Source organism: Leiobunum rupestre, chromosome 8 (genome assembly GCF_980474605.1).
Source record: "Leiobunum rupestre chromosome 8, qqLeiRupe1.1.hap1, whole genome shotgun sequence".
Taxonomy (NCBI): Eukaryota; Metazoa; Arthropoda; class Arachnida; order Opiliones; family Sclerosomatidae; genus Leiobunum; species Leiobunum rupestre.
Genome location: NC_143391.1, coordinates 26783894 through 26798142, shown reverse-complemented (window position 1 = coordinate 26798142; position 14249 = coordinate 26783894). Strand labels below are relative to the sequence as shown.

General features: G+C 40.8%; 2 protein-coding genes across 7 annotated transcripts in view; one reads left to right on the top strand and one right to left on the bottom strand.

Moving 5' to 3' along the window:
• LOC149932949 (uncharacterized) overlaps positions 1 to 2701 on the top strand; it is a 36969-nt gene extending 34268 nt beyond the window's left edge. Inside the window, exons 4-5 of one of the 2 annotated variants that reach the window (XM_090156230.1) lie at positions 1010 to 1174; positions 1243 to 2701. In XM_090156230.1, the coding sequence (XP_090012356.1) occupies positions 1010 to 1174; positions 1243 to 2045 (968 nt within the window). In that variant the 3' untranslated portion in view covers positions 2046 to 2701. Of the gene's footprint in view, positions 1 to 1009; positions 1175 to 1218 lie in introns of both variants that reach the window. The other variant, XM_090156229.1, reaches the window with a different exon arrangement.
• Positions 1 to 14249, bottom strand: part of LOC149932948 (brefeldin A-inhibited guanine nucleotide-exchange protein 3) — an 85929-nt gene that overhangs the window by 61440 nt on the left and 10240 nt on the right. For 4 of the 5 annotated variants that reach the window (XM_090156747.1, XM_090156749.1, XM_090156750.1 and 1 more), the window contains 5 exons: positions 5767 to 5995; positions 5531 to 5667; positions 5257 to 5441; positions 4251 to 5119; positions 2773 to 3786 (listed from right to left, as the gene is read on the bottom strand). In XM_090156747.1, coding sequence (XP_090012873.1) covers positions 3556 to 3786; positions 4251 to 5119; positions 5257 to 5441; positions 5531 to 5667; positions 5767 to 5995 — 1651 coding nt within the window. In that variant the 3' untranslated portion in view covers positions 2773 to 3555. Of the gene's footprint in view, positions 1 to 2772; positions 3787 to 4250; positions 5120 to 5256; positions 5442 to 5530; positions 5668 to 5766; positions 5996 to 14249 lie in introns of those variants that run through there. The other variant, XM_090156751.1, reaches the window with a different exon arrangement.

Here is a 14249-nt window from a genome sequence, read left to right as displayed (position 1 = left end):
GATTCTACTTTTTATAATGGCAAAGCGATACGTAATTAGCCATTTAAGTCGAGTCGTATAATTGCTGAAAAAAATGGGGGGAGATAACTTATTAATACGAATGTCGTTAGATAACCTATTGATAGGAGAATGTCATTAGCATACATTTAAAATGAGAAGTTTACCCTCTCTTATAAAGACGGCCGAGCTCTACGCGCTATTAATTAAAAGTCAATGCCGAGTAAAAAGATCGGGTTTCCCGTACATCGAATTTATAATCAGGTCGTTCTCGACCAATAGGAGAGCCCTTTTAACTATAAGGAGCCGCCCACATTTTCTAATAATTCCGAAAAAAATTAATAAATATAGGAAAAAAATAAAAGATTCGATCAGCCCACTTTTTTGCATATATACCCGAGGGTTGTCAAAGACAAGTATCGTATGATCTGGAGGGGTCGAATCCTCGAAGAAACAGTTCTGGTTTACCATTAAAACCGCTTAGAAATTCCGTCGCGGAGGGAGGAGCTAAAAACATTAAGTTTTCTTATTAAAACCAGCGGGAGGCTGACGATAATGTCGAGAATACCAAATACAAAACCAACCCCCCTAACCGTCTTTCAAAGGGTGGGAGGGATAACCCCGAATAAGTTGGCAGTTTAGTTAAAGGCACGCATTTAACATTAACACGCTAACAGAATGGACCTAGAGGGTTTTCGAGGGAAAAAAATCTGTCTATTTCAAAATAAATCGAGCGCTTTTTCGGTCATTTTAATAGCGACGAATGCTTGGCTATTAAAAGCGGACGGCATCATTAGGGAAAAATCAAAATTATCAAACACAAACACGTGTCATTGGGAAGAGACACCTCTGCCCCGGGCTAGGCGGAGACCACTTCGGTCAGGTCGACTTATTCAATATTCAATTAGATGTTTTACCAGGGAATAAAAGCCATTATCATCGTCCTCTCTTAGACAAAAAGAAATGCCTTTGGGGTGCTCGAATCTTTAATGTCGTTATTTTTATTTGGTAGATGCTCATTGGAATCCCTACGCCGGAGCGTACGGCGCCTATCTGAACCCGGGAGCCTCGTTGGGAGGTTCCGGATTCTCGGGGTCGTACCAGCTGGACGGTGCCTTGGGCGGAGCCATGACCGGTACGCTGGACACGACTGGCGCCTCCATGACCTTGCCAGGAGGTAAAACACGTTCGAATACACTATACTCATCCTCTCCCTGATAGTTGTCAATATGTCCGATTTCTCAGCTCTTTTGGACCCTACTAACACGACCTTGCACGCCCTGAGTGACCAAGTGGCGGTGGCGGGAGCGACGGCGTCTACTTCCTTGAGCAAAACGTCGTTGGACACGGCGGTCAGTCAATCGCACTCGTCCATCCTTCCGGGAACGGACCGGGACACGACGTCTTTGATCTCCCGCTTGAGCGGCTCCACGACGGGCCTCGCCGACATTCAAGAGACGAAACTGCCGCTGAGCACGACCAGTTCCGGCAACTACGGAGGTATCCAGACTCCCAGTACGACCGTGTCCTTGTTGTCGGGTAATAGCAGCGCGGCGTACCTGAGCCACGCCAGTTACGGTTTGCTGTCATCTCACGGATACTGCGGTGGCAGCGGAAACGGAAACGGCAGCGGCAGCGCCGCCGGCGTCTACTTAAGTCCGCCCGTGGTGCCCCACAGTTTACTCTACCCGCAGTTGTACACCAGCGTGGCTCAGTCTCAGTTACACCCTTCGTTGCACCTTTTGGGAAACGAGCTCCGATCGGCGGTCGACGCGACCCTCAACGCGCAACAAACGCAAAGAACCGAAACTTTAACCAGCGCTTCCAGCGGCGGAAACAGCACCACGAGCTCACCCTTGGACATACCCAACCTCAGTTCCAGACTCTTGCAGGAAACGGTCAACACCAATATAAACACGGCCGGAACAGCCTCCACTAACGTCGCGCAAACGGGTGGCGCGTCCTTATTAGACCCCCTGAGGTTGGGTTCTTCCACAACGACCAGCATGAACGCTAATACGGACTCGTCGGTCTGGAGACCATACTGACGCCAATTCAAGCGCTCTTTATTTATTTAAAACAGATTTTTTAAAAAAAAAAAGGTAAAACGATATAAGACTGTAGCGAAACAGACCGTCTTAAAAGAAAACCTCGCCCTCCATTGAGAAGAAAGTTTCAAGATAATCTCGCCCTCTATTGAGAAGAAAAACGTTAAAAACAGAACTGGCAAGCGATTATTTTCACTCAAAAGGACACTTTACAGGTTTTGTAACAATGTCTGTCTTTCCCCGATCGTTTCCCAGTTTGGTTTACGCGTCGAAGGACGTATTATTTATTATCATAGGTATTTCCCCCTTCAGCGTAAATTTATCTATATAGGACTTAATAATAGAGATGAATAGGTTAATTAACGTGTCAAGTCGTCCCGTTTTTCGTTCAGACCAACTGCCCCTCACCCTGACACCTTTCGCGCCCCGATTATTAAAGAAATTGAATCGAAGAAATGTTTAAAGTCTAAATTATAAAAATTGAGTGGAAAAAAACTTGTAAGACACGATGTACCGCGGCAGCCTACCATCATTGAAAACGTAATTACCTCTAAAATAAATATCCCGACCAAGACGGTTTTAAACTGTTACTAAAAATAAATGTTCCAACTGTACTCCCCAAGATAAAATACCCCTCATTTCAACTGATTCAATAAAGAAACAATTATACCAAATTGTCTTTCATCGTGTATAAGCCTACGTTAATAAAAATTGACATTTTTCCATTTTGAAAATAAATTATATTTTTTACATTTAACACAAAGATTTTTTAAAGAGGTCTCTTTCACTTCGAGTTTCATAAATTGGCACGCTCGATATAAAACATACAACAGCGTTTTGTCTTCCATTCCACGCCTCCACTGACTAGACGCTTACCAGACAGTAAAGGTTAAAAGAGTGATTAAATTAAAACCAACACTGTTCCTATCTTTCGCGGAACTGCCAGATTACCCCACTAACAAAAAAAAACATAAATGCGCGAAGAAACGCTTTCAGCCACGAGGTTTACGTAAAATAATTTTAACACCGCACCGTTTCAAATTAAATCCATTCGAAACGGTTTCCAACGTCCGAAAATTATAAGTCCGTTAATACAGTGTAAATATTTAAAATGACTAGATAAACGAGCCGATTACCTCGACTTCGCGAAAAATACTTAAGATCTCGAATACACGTATACAAGTAGTTATATAGAAACGATTACCAGTACCGACCATTTACTATTGAAACACGATATGGATAAGTCTAAAAAATACCATCACCGTCACGTTAAAATATGGAATAATTTAAATAGATATATTTTCTTCTATATAAGGAATTAATGAGACTACATAGATTTCCATTACATTTGTACAGTAAAGATTGTTTGGTCCTACGTAGGCATAGTTTGGCAGGGTTGGAAATAGAATGGTTTCGAAGGAGAGGGGGACTGGAGAGGAATGTATTGGTCCTGGATGAGAAACATTGTTTGAATCGGAGGGTGGTGACGGGGAGAGTGGTCTACTACCTATCACATTTCGAGGGTAGGTTTCGTTCCAAACCCGCAACAAGCGGCCATCCGACCCATCCAGTCAGCGATAGTCGTCCTCAGACCATTGTCCACCGAGTAAATGACTAGGATCTGAACTCCCGGAAACACGACGGGCAACAGAGCGTGGAACGAGGCGTCTGGCAACGACAAGTGCAGATCTAAGACTGATTGCAACAGCTGCGTCCAAACTTGTTGCCGAGCCTCGGAATCCTTAACACACAATTAGATAATATAGCGTTTTTGACAATGCTTATCTGGATTACTATCGCGAGCTAGCAAATAATAGCGTAACAACACCAAAACCAAACGTGCGGAATCAAGAGGAATTATTGAACCAGATTTATATCACTATTATTGCTATTGGTAAGACAAATTATTTTTAGATGATAAATAACAGAATATGTTACGTGAAAAACAGCGAAACCAGCGCAATGCAAAAATACCTTAGAAGCGGTTTCGTCTGTGAAATTCGGAAAATGCCCCAGCACCGGTACTAAATATACAGCAAACTATTTCACTACAAAAACATTTGATCTAAGAACTTAATAAAATATCTAGGGCATAGTGAATGCGAGTGTGCCAACAAAAACCAAGCAAACGTTATTGCACCCCAACGGAAATCCTTCGCGTTATAAAAATGCAGGCAATAGGTGAAAGTAAAAAAAGGTACTCACCTTCAAGATGGAGTTGCGTCGTTGTTTCTCGACTTCCTCCGGAATGAACGACTGCTGCGACGATTCCGAAGACGACTTCTTGGCGGGGCGATCTTTGAATGTCGAAGGAAGAGAGTGTCTGCTTTTGCGCTTCTTGTATTCGCTGACCACGTTGTTGATGGTCTTCTCGGTGGCGACCGCGTAGAGTTTGTCCCCTCCGTCGTCCCCATCGGGTCCATCGGAGTCCGAACTGTCCAAGCTGGACCGTCGATAAAGGGAAGATCTAGGACTAGCCTTCTCCTCCTCGCCGCTCACGTTTGACTTTCGAAATTCGGCGAATTCGTCCGGTTGCAGGGTCAAGAAAAAGATGGGTTCGTCCGCGATGCGATCAACGATGGAAGTGCCTTCCTTGTCCAAGACCACGTCCGCGTACGTGCCGCAAAGCTCGCTAAAAATTTCCCGAAAACGTCGAAAACAGTTTGAATCCTTGTCGGTGTTGTCGGACTCCGGCGAGGTCGCGTCTCGTCGGGTCTTCGCCTCGTCAGCGAGCTTAATTGCTTTTACACGTTCTTTATCTTCCAAAGAGTCGCAGCTGTCGCACTCTTCGTCACTTGGCTCTTTGGCAGCCTGGTCGTCGTTCAACTGCCCATTCACGAATTTCATACTAAGTTCTCGGTGGTGGAGACACAGTTCGAAAAGAACCAAGGCTTGGATGGTCCAGCTAATTCCGGCTTGCTTGTACAGATTGGCCGCCACGTCCGATTGGGCCACTTTCTGCATCAAAAACTTCAATCCCGGTCTCGAATCGAAGTCGCGAGCGGTCTTGTACGATTCCGACAAACATCCTAACACCAATTGCAAGTTATCCGAATTCAATCGCGTCAAGAAACCTAGATAATCAATAAAACATTTTGATTTCCATTATCATATTATACAAACATTTTGGTTGGCTCGTCAGCGTAAAACAAATCCAACTGCCCCGCTCTCCAAATAATAAACTATTGGAGATTCCCAATTGTTAGATTACCTGGTAAAGGATGGGATTGTTCTTCCTTATTTCCACGACTAGGTGACGATAGAGGAATGGAATTGGACAACAAGGAAGATAAGCTGGGCAACATGTAGCGCGTCCCTTGCAAGAGCACGGTGGCTAACGTTTGAAGGAGAACTTGATGCGAGACAAGCCCCACAACCACGCTACGAAACGGAACCCTAAAAGCCGGCAGACCGCAAACGCATCGACGTTTAAAAAACAGTTCCAATGATAGGATGACAGAGTGAATAACAGGGCGACGGCGTACCTGAGAATGAAGTGATCGGGATTGGAAGTATTCTCGATGCCCGGAGGATGAAGGAGGAAAACGAACGATTTGTCGCCGCAATTGCCGTTCTTCTTCTCGGCCCAACCATTAGAACTCTGGCAATCCAACAGCAAAACCTAGCGAGCGGATGCGGGGAAAATGAAATAGGAAAGAGTTTTGAAAATGCGGACGATAAGAGAGTAACGTTTTAAACGATCGCGGTTATTTTTAACAACCTGTTGGGCTAATTGGTGAAGTCTCTCGAATTCCTGCGGGGTACAATCTTTCCTCGCCGCCACTTTGACTTGGCCCACGTCCCCGTAGACGTTCTCGGAATCCGTTCGGAAGCAAGCCATCAACTGCTGGACGCTGCGAAGGCTGACGCGCGACGCCCTCACCAAGCACGAGCTAGCGATCTCCCACAGGTCAGGGGTCAAAACGTGGCCCGCTGACGTCAAAACGTGCCTGCGGTAAATGAAAAGAAAGGCCCCGATCATACGTCTGTACGGAGAAGGTATCTCTCTCTCTTCCCGATTAAGAAAACCCGTTAATGTCAAGATAGAGCGAGTCATTAAGAATAAATAGACCAAAGAAACGTGTCTCGTTCTATTTGACAATTATAGATCCATCTTAAATTAATTCATTTACCGACTGGGGACTCAAATTATACTTGAATGAGGTGGCTGTAGGCTATTTTTACAGAACCGTTTCATTCGGACGCAGTTAAGGCCTAATTTTCATTAATCTCGAGCGCACGCTCGATAATCTTGTTTAAAAATATTGCAATTTGGAAGGGCGTAAGATATAAATACACCATCATATATTAGAGTTGGCTTTTCCACGAACTATGCAGCGTTACGGGGTTCATACAGCTATTGGAAACCCAATTTCCCTGATAAATCCAGGTTTTCCCACGAACATTTCCCTGATTTTTCCAGGTGCAAGATAAAATAATAGATTTACAGAGTAACTCATTTCATGATTGTCATTTTAGTTAAATTGGTTCAATATTATCGTATAAAAGAAGTAGTGTTGTAAGTCGGAAAATTTCCCGCTCGGAAAATTTTCCGGAAAATGACCGAGGCCTTTTTTCCGGAATATTTTCCGTATTTTTCCGAAAAAAAAATAAAAAAAGTTTTCATTCCATGATTAGTCTAATATATTGTTTGCAAATTGAAATAAAGCGGTATTTTCGCCTCATTTTTTCGAATCTGAAAGTAAAACTAAACCTCTAGACTAGTTTAAACTGAATAACAATGTAACGCTATTAATGTTTCGTAGTATGTTTACTGATATTAGACATTTTATATCAATAAAAAGTTAAACACATTAAAAACCCTTAAAAGGTAATTTATGTTTCAAATTTTTATTTTTCCGATTTTCGGAAAATTTTCTGGAAAATTTTCCGCATTTTATTTTTCCGGAAAATTAACATCCCTAAAAAGAAGAAATAAAGTCAAATCTTTAATAAAAACTTATTGATGTCAATTTGTATTTATTAGGGGAAACTTTCTGAACCCTCATAAATGTCCCTGTTTTTACAAAAAAAAATTGAATTTCCCTGATATTTCCCTAATTTTTCCGTCGACAATCGAATTCCCTGATATTTCCAGGTTTTCAAGATTTTCCAGGTCTGTATGAACCCAGTCGTAAGGACCTTTCAATGATAGCGAAAGAAAGCGGTTTATGTCCAAGGAGCTTCGTCCATTTTGATTAACGTATTCAGGATACCAATATTAAAAATAAACGGCGGCGTCGTTAGAGTCAAAAGGGGGGGGGGGGAAACGCCGGAGGAACACGAACGGTTTGCAACCATATAACAGGATCATTTTAAAAATCATTCACCTTTCACAACGCTTTGGCGCAGCGTGTCAAAGATTTTTCTCTTAATTCGCCAAAAAAATACGGTCGAGCTTATTGGGATGCGGTTTTTATGGGAAACCTGTAATAAAATCGAGTCAGTATTTCCGCGGGGGAATTCTACATATCTCTTACTTCTATAACTACAGATATTATATATATATATAAAACAGATATACACCTAAGTCGATAATCACTATACAACGCGCTAGAGAGATTTCGGTAGCCACCGAAGGAGATTTGACTTAAGCCTGCCAGAAACGCCCAAAAAGAAAAACCCGATTTCTCTCAAAGATCATTCTTCGTATCCCCCCGGCATTTTAAAAGCCCCTTCTTCGTCTTTTAATCCACTTTGGCTTGGCGCAGGGGCTGAAATGGACACGTAACGTTAAATGATAAAATAAAGGTGAATTTGAGATTTAACAGGGAGGGAGTATGAGAGATAGAAAACTTGTCGGGAGTGCGGGGGGGCATAGAAAATGGGGGGCGTAACAAAACGAAACAATTAATCGAACATGCATGCCACATCTCCATCTTTTTTGTGCCTCCCAGAATTTCTGGCGGAGGTTTCGGCTACCGTAAGGTGGCAATTAGCCGGTCGAATTTTGACAGGAATAAAGTTAATAAATGGTCGGTGTGCCGATTCGCGACCAATAATTATGGCTGCGAAAGTGCCGCGGGGTTCGGGCTACGGGCTGCTGCGAGACTCGAGCCGCAAACTGAATACCAACAAAGCCGAAAAGAGCCCGCTCTCTCTCTCTCCTGGCGGACCGAACAACTGCAAAAATATACCTCTAGAGACTGGTTATGCAATTTCGTATCTCTGCCTTCCTCCCCATTTATCTTTCTAACTTCTTACTCTTTATAAGAGCTCCCGCTTGAAAATCCCTCGCGCCCCGAATGACAAAATTATGTCAATAAATTTCCCATTTTCGCCAACGTCTGGGGTTTGGTGAAAGACGTACACCGTGCCATAGTTAGGTAAGGGTTCCTACGAGGAATATCTAAAAATATATTTTATACAGGCTACATATAGTAAAAATACATCCAGTAACTGATACGAGATAAATATCTCCGTGGTTAGCTTTTACAGGTGGGTGTCTGTTCGTGTACGGGAATGTTTCAAAATTACCATTTAATGACTGCTTTTATCAAAAGGCGCCACTAATTAATTTTGGTCGGAGACAAAATTTTAATTTCTAATCAATAAAAAAACTACTTTTTACGAAAATGCCACGCAGACGGAAATATTTCGTTAAATATTAAATTATAGACGGAATTCTGTTGTTTGTAGGTTTGAACTCCGATTCAGATTGTACTTTGAACGGGCCAAAAGATAATAAGTCAGAAAAATCATTTAGCAGATACACTTTCTAATTTACTGGGAAACCACAGTATCCCCAAGGTATCAATTTCTTTCCAATAACTGTTGGCGCGGTCCCCCATTAAAATGGAACCTCGACTCACACCCCACCCTTATTAGAGTAAATTAAAAGACGGTTAAAAAGAGACGTTTAAATATTATCGTCTGATCTAGCGGGTATCTTTAGCCATAAATAGACGGAAAGGCTGCAAATACAATCATCGCCCTCCTCCGTTTCCGATTTGAAACAATGAAAAAATTCTAGGCCCATCAATTTTGTTTGAAAATAACAAAGAGAAAAATCACATATTATTTAACTTAAAACAATGAAAAAACACGATAAGAATTATATATTAAAGAAAGAACTTATTTAGGTTAACGAGAACGTACGAGTTAGCCTTCGAGACCCGCTAGTACGATGTATTTACCTAAAATTATTTCTCAAACGAAAACATTCCATTTTTTTAATGTTACAACGCCATCTGGTATCTGTTGTAAAAACGTTTTTTTATAATAGACGTTTTCACGAAAGATACTTGAAAAGTTCGATATAGCTCTTAAATAGTTCGTGTAATTTTAATAAAAGCTGTTTTTAACGAAATTCTTGGTAGATTTTCAATTATTGTGGTAATTAAATGTTTTTCGAAACAACTCGGTAGAAATAATAATGAAATTAAAAACTTACATATAAAATGGTCGTCTAACCTTCGATTTTAGTAGCAATTATGGGTTGATTCTAACATAGCATTTAGGCCTTTTCCAATGGCTAGCCGTAAAGAGTACATAATTTCGGTGAAATCCGCGTAATCGGTGTGCAGGCAAACTTTAAGTCATCAGCCCCTCCAGATGGCGTTACAATTTCAAATGCGATTATTGGTTGGGTTTCTATACCCGGGGAAGCCTACGTTATCACTAACCTAAATTACCTTTAATTAAAGCTAATGGTGTTCCAAAAAATTGGCCTATTTAACACCCGAAGATTTTGGCAAATATCACACCCAAGAGGCGAGAAAAATATATCAAATTTACGGGAGAAAAAAACCTCCGTACGGACAGACAAATGGGGGAACGTAAACGATATAATAAAATATAGAGTGATCATCCCATTAAAAGTAAGAAGAATTTTTCTGAAATGGTACCGAATGCGAAGCTAATCTCGGTAGCATTAATCTAATAATGAAGGAGAAAAAAAGAGGGAGGCACCGATATTGATATTTATGTATCGCTTCCAGAAAAAAACTGTTAAGACCGTCGAGCGTCTCTCGCGCGCGAAAGAGCGAAAGATTCGAGGAAAAAGGGCAAAACGGGGGATGCGAACAGAAAGCAGATTAATGATTTTCAGACTCTTAATGGAGTGAGGGAATCAAAAATGAGACTCATCGGCACCGACTGGCCACTCCTTTCTTACTGCCTACCGAATAAATTAGTTTATCGAAGCGAACATCGATCAAGCCATCCCCTTCCCCTTCTCGGGATTCACTATCGATACCTCCTATTGGGCGGAATGGGAAGATATCACCGTCCATAAGGGTCTTTTTTAATGATCATCTTGCGTAAAATATGATCGTTTTTATTTACAGGGCGAAAAATGGGGAACCCGATAGCGACACCGAGTATAGACTTCACCTACCCCCCCTAAAAACCACCTTTTTTTTAACAGCGAAGAGCCTTTAAATTATAAACTACGTATTAACAGTTGTTAAAATGGCAAAAAAGTACCGATAAAATATTAACCGACACCGAAAGTATAATAACAATTAGCTACTTTCAAAATATATTTATCGACATTTTTTATCCTTGAATTTAATTAATTTTTGTTATTAAATTAAACTATCTAGTTCATAATTCGTCGAAACACACATTGGAAATCTGTTGTTAAATTTACGGATAAAAGTTGGGGAGGTAGCCCGTAGGAGTAGAAGGGGGAAGGAAGCCCATTTCAAATCATTAAGGAAGAATCGTCGCCTGCATGCTAAATGTCCTTGTTTTTGGGGGGGGGCTTACTTAATTAGTCGACAAAATATAATCGCAACGAGAAATCGGGGATCAAGTTCCCTGGGGACATTCGTTTCTTCTTTCCTCGGATTATTTCAAATTTTAAATAATGTCATCTAACGCGATAGATATATATATATTATTCCATTTCATATTTCGCCAGTTTTCCGGTTTCATTATATCGCGGAAAGCCCCGTGGATCCTAACCGTAAGAACTCGGTTTACCATCGAAACCCACAGAGTGGTGAAGGTGGTGGAATGCTTTTGAAGACGGTGAGAGATCGCCAAGAAAGATTATACCGATAAATGAGTCTTAAGAAAACCAACTCTGTTTTTTGTATCTTATGAATTAAAGTTTTACTCTTCGTTCATTTATTCGCTTTCAACATTTTAAGCAATCCTACTTTGGTGGAAATAGATACCGAAATGCCATTCTAATTATTGTTAGGGCTCGCCGTTCGGATAAGAAATTTTCCGTTCATTTCTTTTATATCCATATCCGAAAATTATCCTAATAAAATCTTATTTGTTGCATATAAAATCGTATAATAGTCGCGAATATCCATAAATAAACAAATAATCGAATTTTTTATGATTAATTGAAATTTTGGAGGTTAATTTATCCGTTTCCCCGAGCTCTAAATATACTACCGTGAAACGTTTTAATTAATTTCTAAAAACTAACGTCTTTGTTTAAAAATTTTAGCTCATTTACCCAGTATTTTTAATTTAAAATACGGGTTCGTTTAAAAAGAATCGAATTTCAGAATTATTTCAGCTCCGAAAAAAGATGAAAATTCAAAATAAAAATACAATCAACTCGACAAGAATTCGGGAAAGGGGCGAGGAATAAAAAAGGAAGTTTGTCGAATTCGAGAAGGAGTCGAAAAGAAAGAAAGAGAGCGGGGGAATTTTTCGACATGATCAAACGCGCATTAGCGGAGGATGCAGTGATGAATACCGCACTTGACAGGATCTCATTACCTAACTGCGAGATAAAAATTTAATTACAATTGGAGCCCCCGCCCTCGAAACACCGCCCAACACTTTTCACCCTATCAACTAGAGAAAAGAGAGAGAGGAAGACTAGCCGAAAAACAGTTTTACGTTACTAGTGTACGACTCATTATCGACGGCGTAAGCCCGGGGCGCGATCTCTCCCATCCCCATCCGAGGAGAAGCTCAAGAGCCGCCGCTGCAGGGAGGGATGCTACCGACGAAGAGTGCTGGCGGGAGCGAGGGGGTAGGAGGTCGAAATGGAAAGTGACACTGGGCTATTCTCTTTACAAATGTTTGGGATACGTCACTCTCCTTCCCCCCTGTGTTTCTCTCCGAAAGTGGCGCTCCGGTTGGGAAGAGGGGGGGGGGCGCTAGCCCTATCCCCTCCTACCCACTTTGAAATATGACCAAGAACCGAGGAATGTCGGGAGCTTAATTCCAGAAATAAATCACAGGGAGGACATTAGTTGTAAAAGAGGAGGGGGGGGGGGGTGCGGAGAGATTTAAAAGAGGGAGAGAGACGTGGACAGGATGGTTAGGACTTTGGGGAGGGAAAAGATATCTTTCACCTTATCGTCTCGCATTTCCAATTCAAAATTCGATAAGAGTCCTACTATTTTAAACACGCCGCCCCTGACGAAGTGACTTTCGGGGAGGGGGTGGAGGCAAGTGGCTAACGTTCAAACAAATGGCTCTTTCCAGACAAAGGAGTGGATTTTTGTTAGCTTTAGCGACATCCCTAGCTTCTATCTAGTAACAAATACCCTACGTGTAGGTCCGAGGAAAAGGGCACGTTAGAATACAGCGCTACAATGATAAGATTAAGCGATATGTTTCCAACTGGATATTCGCGGATTTAGTTTTAGGAGGTTTCTTTTTACCTTACTTGGTTAAAACAGATCACGATCTAAGGATGATCAACATTCAATTGAAAATAGTATAACTTTCATTAAAAAAATCTCTCAAAGTAAATGTGTCGATATTTCAAAATAAAGGTCGAAAAAGCCGTCTTACAATTTAGGAAAATATTTCGGCGGCGCAAAAGTTGGCCATTTTCGGTGTGAATAAACCGCCCTGCTTTGCAAAACAACTCTCAGTCGGCCAAAAACAGATAGCAGTGTAGTCAGATTCAAATTATTTTTTTTTAAATACACCGAAAATTGCCAACTTTCGTTTCCAGCAAATGTGGAGGTAGAAAATTATTATTTTGCGGAGTAGTACTGACTAGGACTATTATGATTATGAAAAATTCATAATAAAAGACCTTATCTTACAAATAGATATTGTTGAATAATAGAGCCATCTAAAGTTTTTTTTGTGTAAGACTGAATCGCACTTTTGAATTAACTAAAACGCGCCATCTATTTTAGTAACACAATCAGTACCGGATTTACTTAAGGTGGGCCCCTGGGCAGATTTTGGTGGAGGCCTATGTAAGGAAAGCATAAAAACGCCAAACTCACATGTCCCAAAGCTGAACTCATGTCACGCGAATAAATAATAATATAATATTAATAATAATAATAATAATAAATAATTTCAAATAATAAAGTAACAAGGCTGATATGTTTTTCTCTTGAACCGAATCAGTGAAAAATCCATAGATTTCATCAGTGGTGGGGGAATTCTGTTGGTGGGGGCCCAAAGGCCAGTGCCTAGTATGCCTAGTCCTTAATCCCGCACTGAACCCAATCACATGTTGAACAAATTAGATACCACGGAATTTGCTTTTACTCTTCACATATTAAGTGGATACTTTTCACTTGTTCTAGAACAAAAGGTGTACAACTTTTACGCCAAATTAAACTACTCGTTTGTCCTGGTGGAGATAATTATTCAACACCATGAACTATTAGTCAAGATCAGAGTATTAAAACTACACTTTTCATTCCTCCTGAACCAGCGTGGGAACATGGAGCTTCTATGGTGGGAAATAAGGCGGTGGCAGTGGAAAAATGACCAGTTTAAAAATTGCCCGGACCAGTTTATTAATTAAATCGGAGGGGGGTTAGTGGTCCACTGCTTGAATATTTTGCAATTGGTAGGTCCAAAGTTATATTATTAGTCTTTGGATTTGAAGGTCAGTGTAACGGCGGCTGTGGCATGTTTGTACACTCCAATTCGAATTAACTAGGGCTGTGCGAGTAGTTTTAGGCAATCGAGTCGGGTATCGAGATTCAAATTTTTTTTCATCAAGTATTCAAGTCGAGGCGGGTAATCGAGTACTTGATTAAGGGGAAATTTTCTCTTATTCGAGTCAAGTAAATCAGAAAAAAAACCTAGAGTAATATTTTTAACGAGTAGGGTTATCGAGTATACTTGATTAGGAGCTGGTCTTATTCGAGTAATTAGGAAATTAAATTTAAAATGAGTATAAACTAACTTCCAATGCTGAAAAAATATTCCTTTAATTTTAATTAACCACAATTTCCAGTGGTTAATAACCTTATAGTGACTAGTGGGATATAAAAAGATTAGTATACTAGGCTACTAGCCTAATTA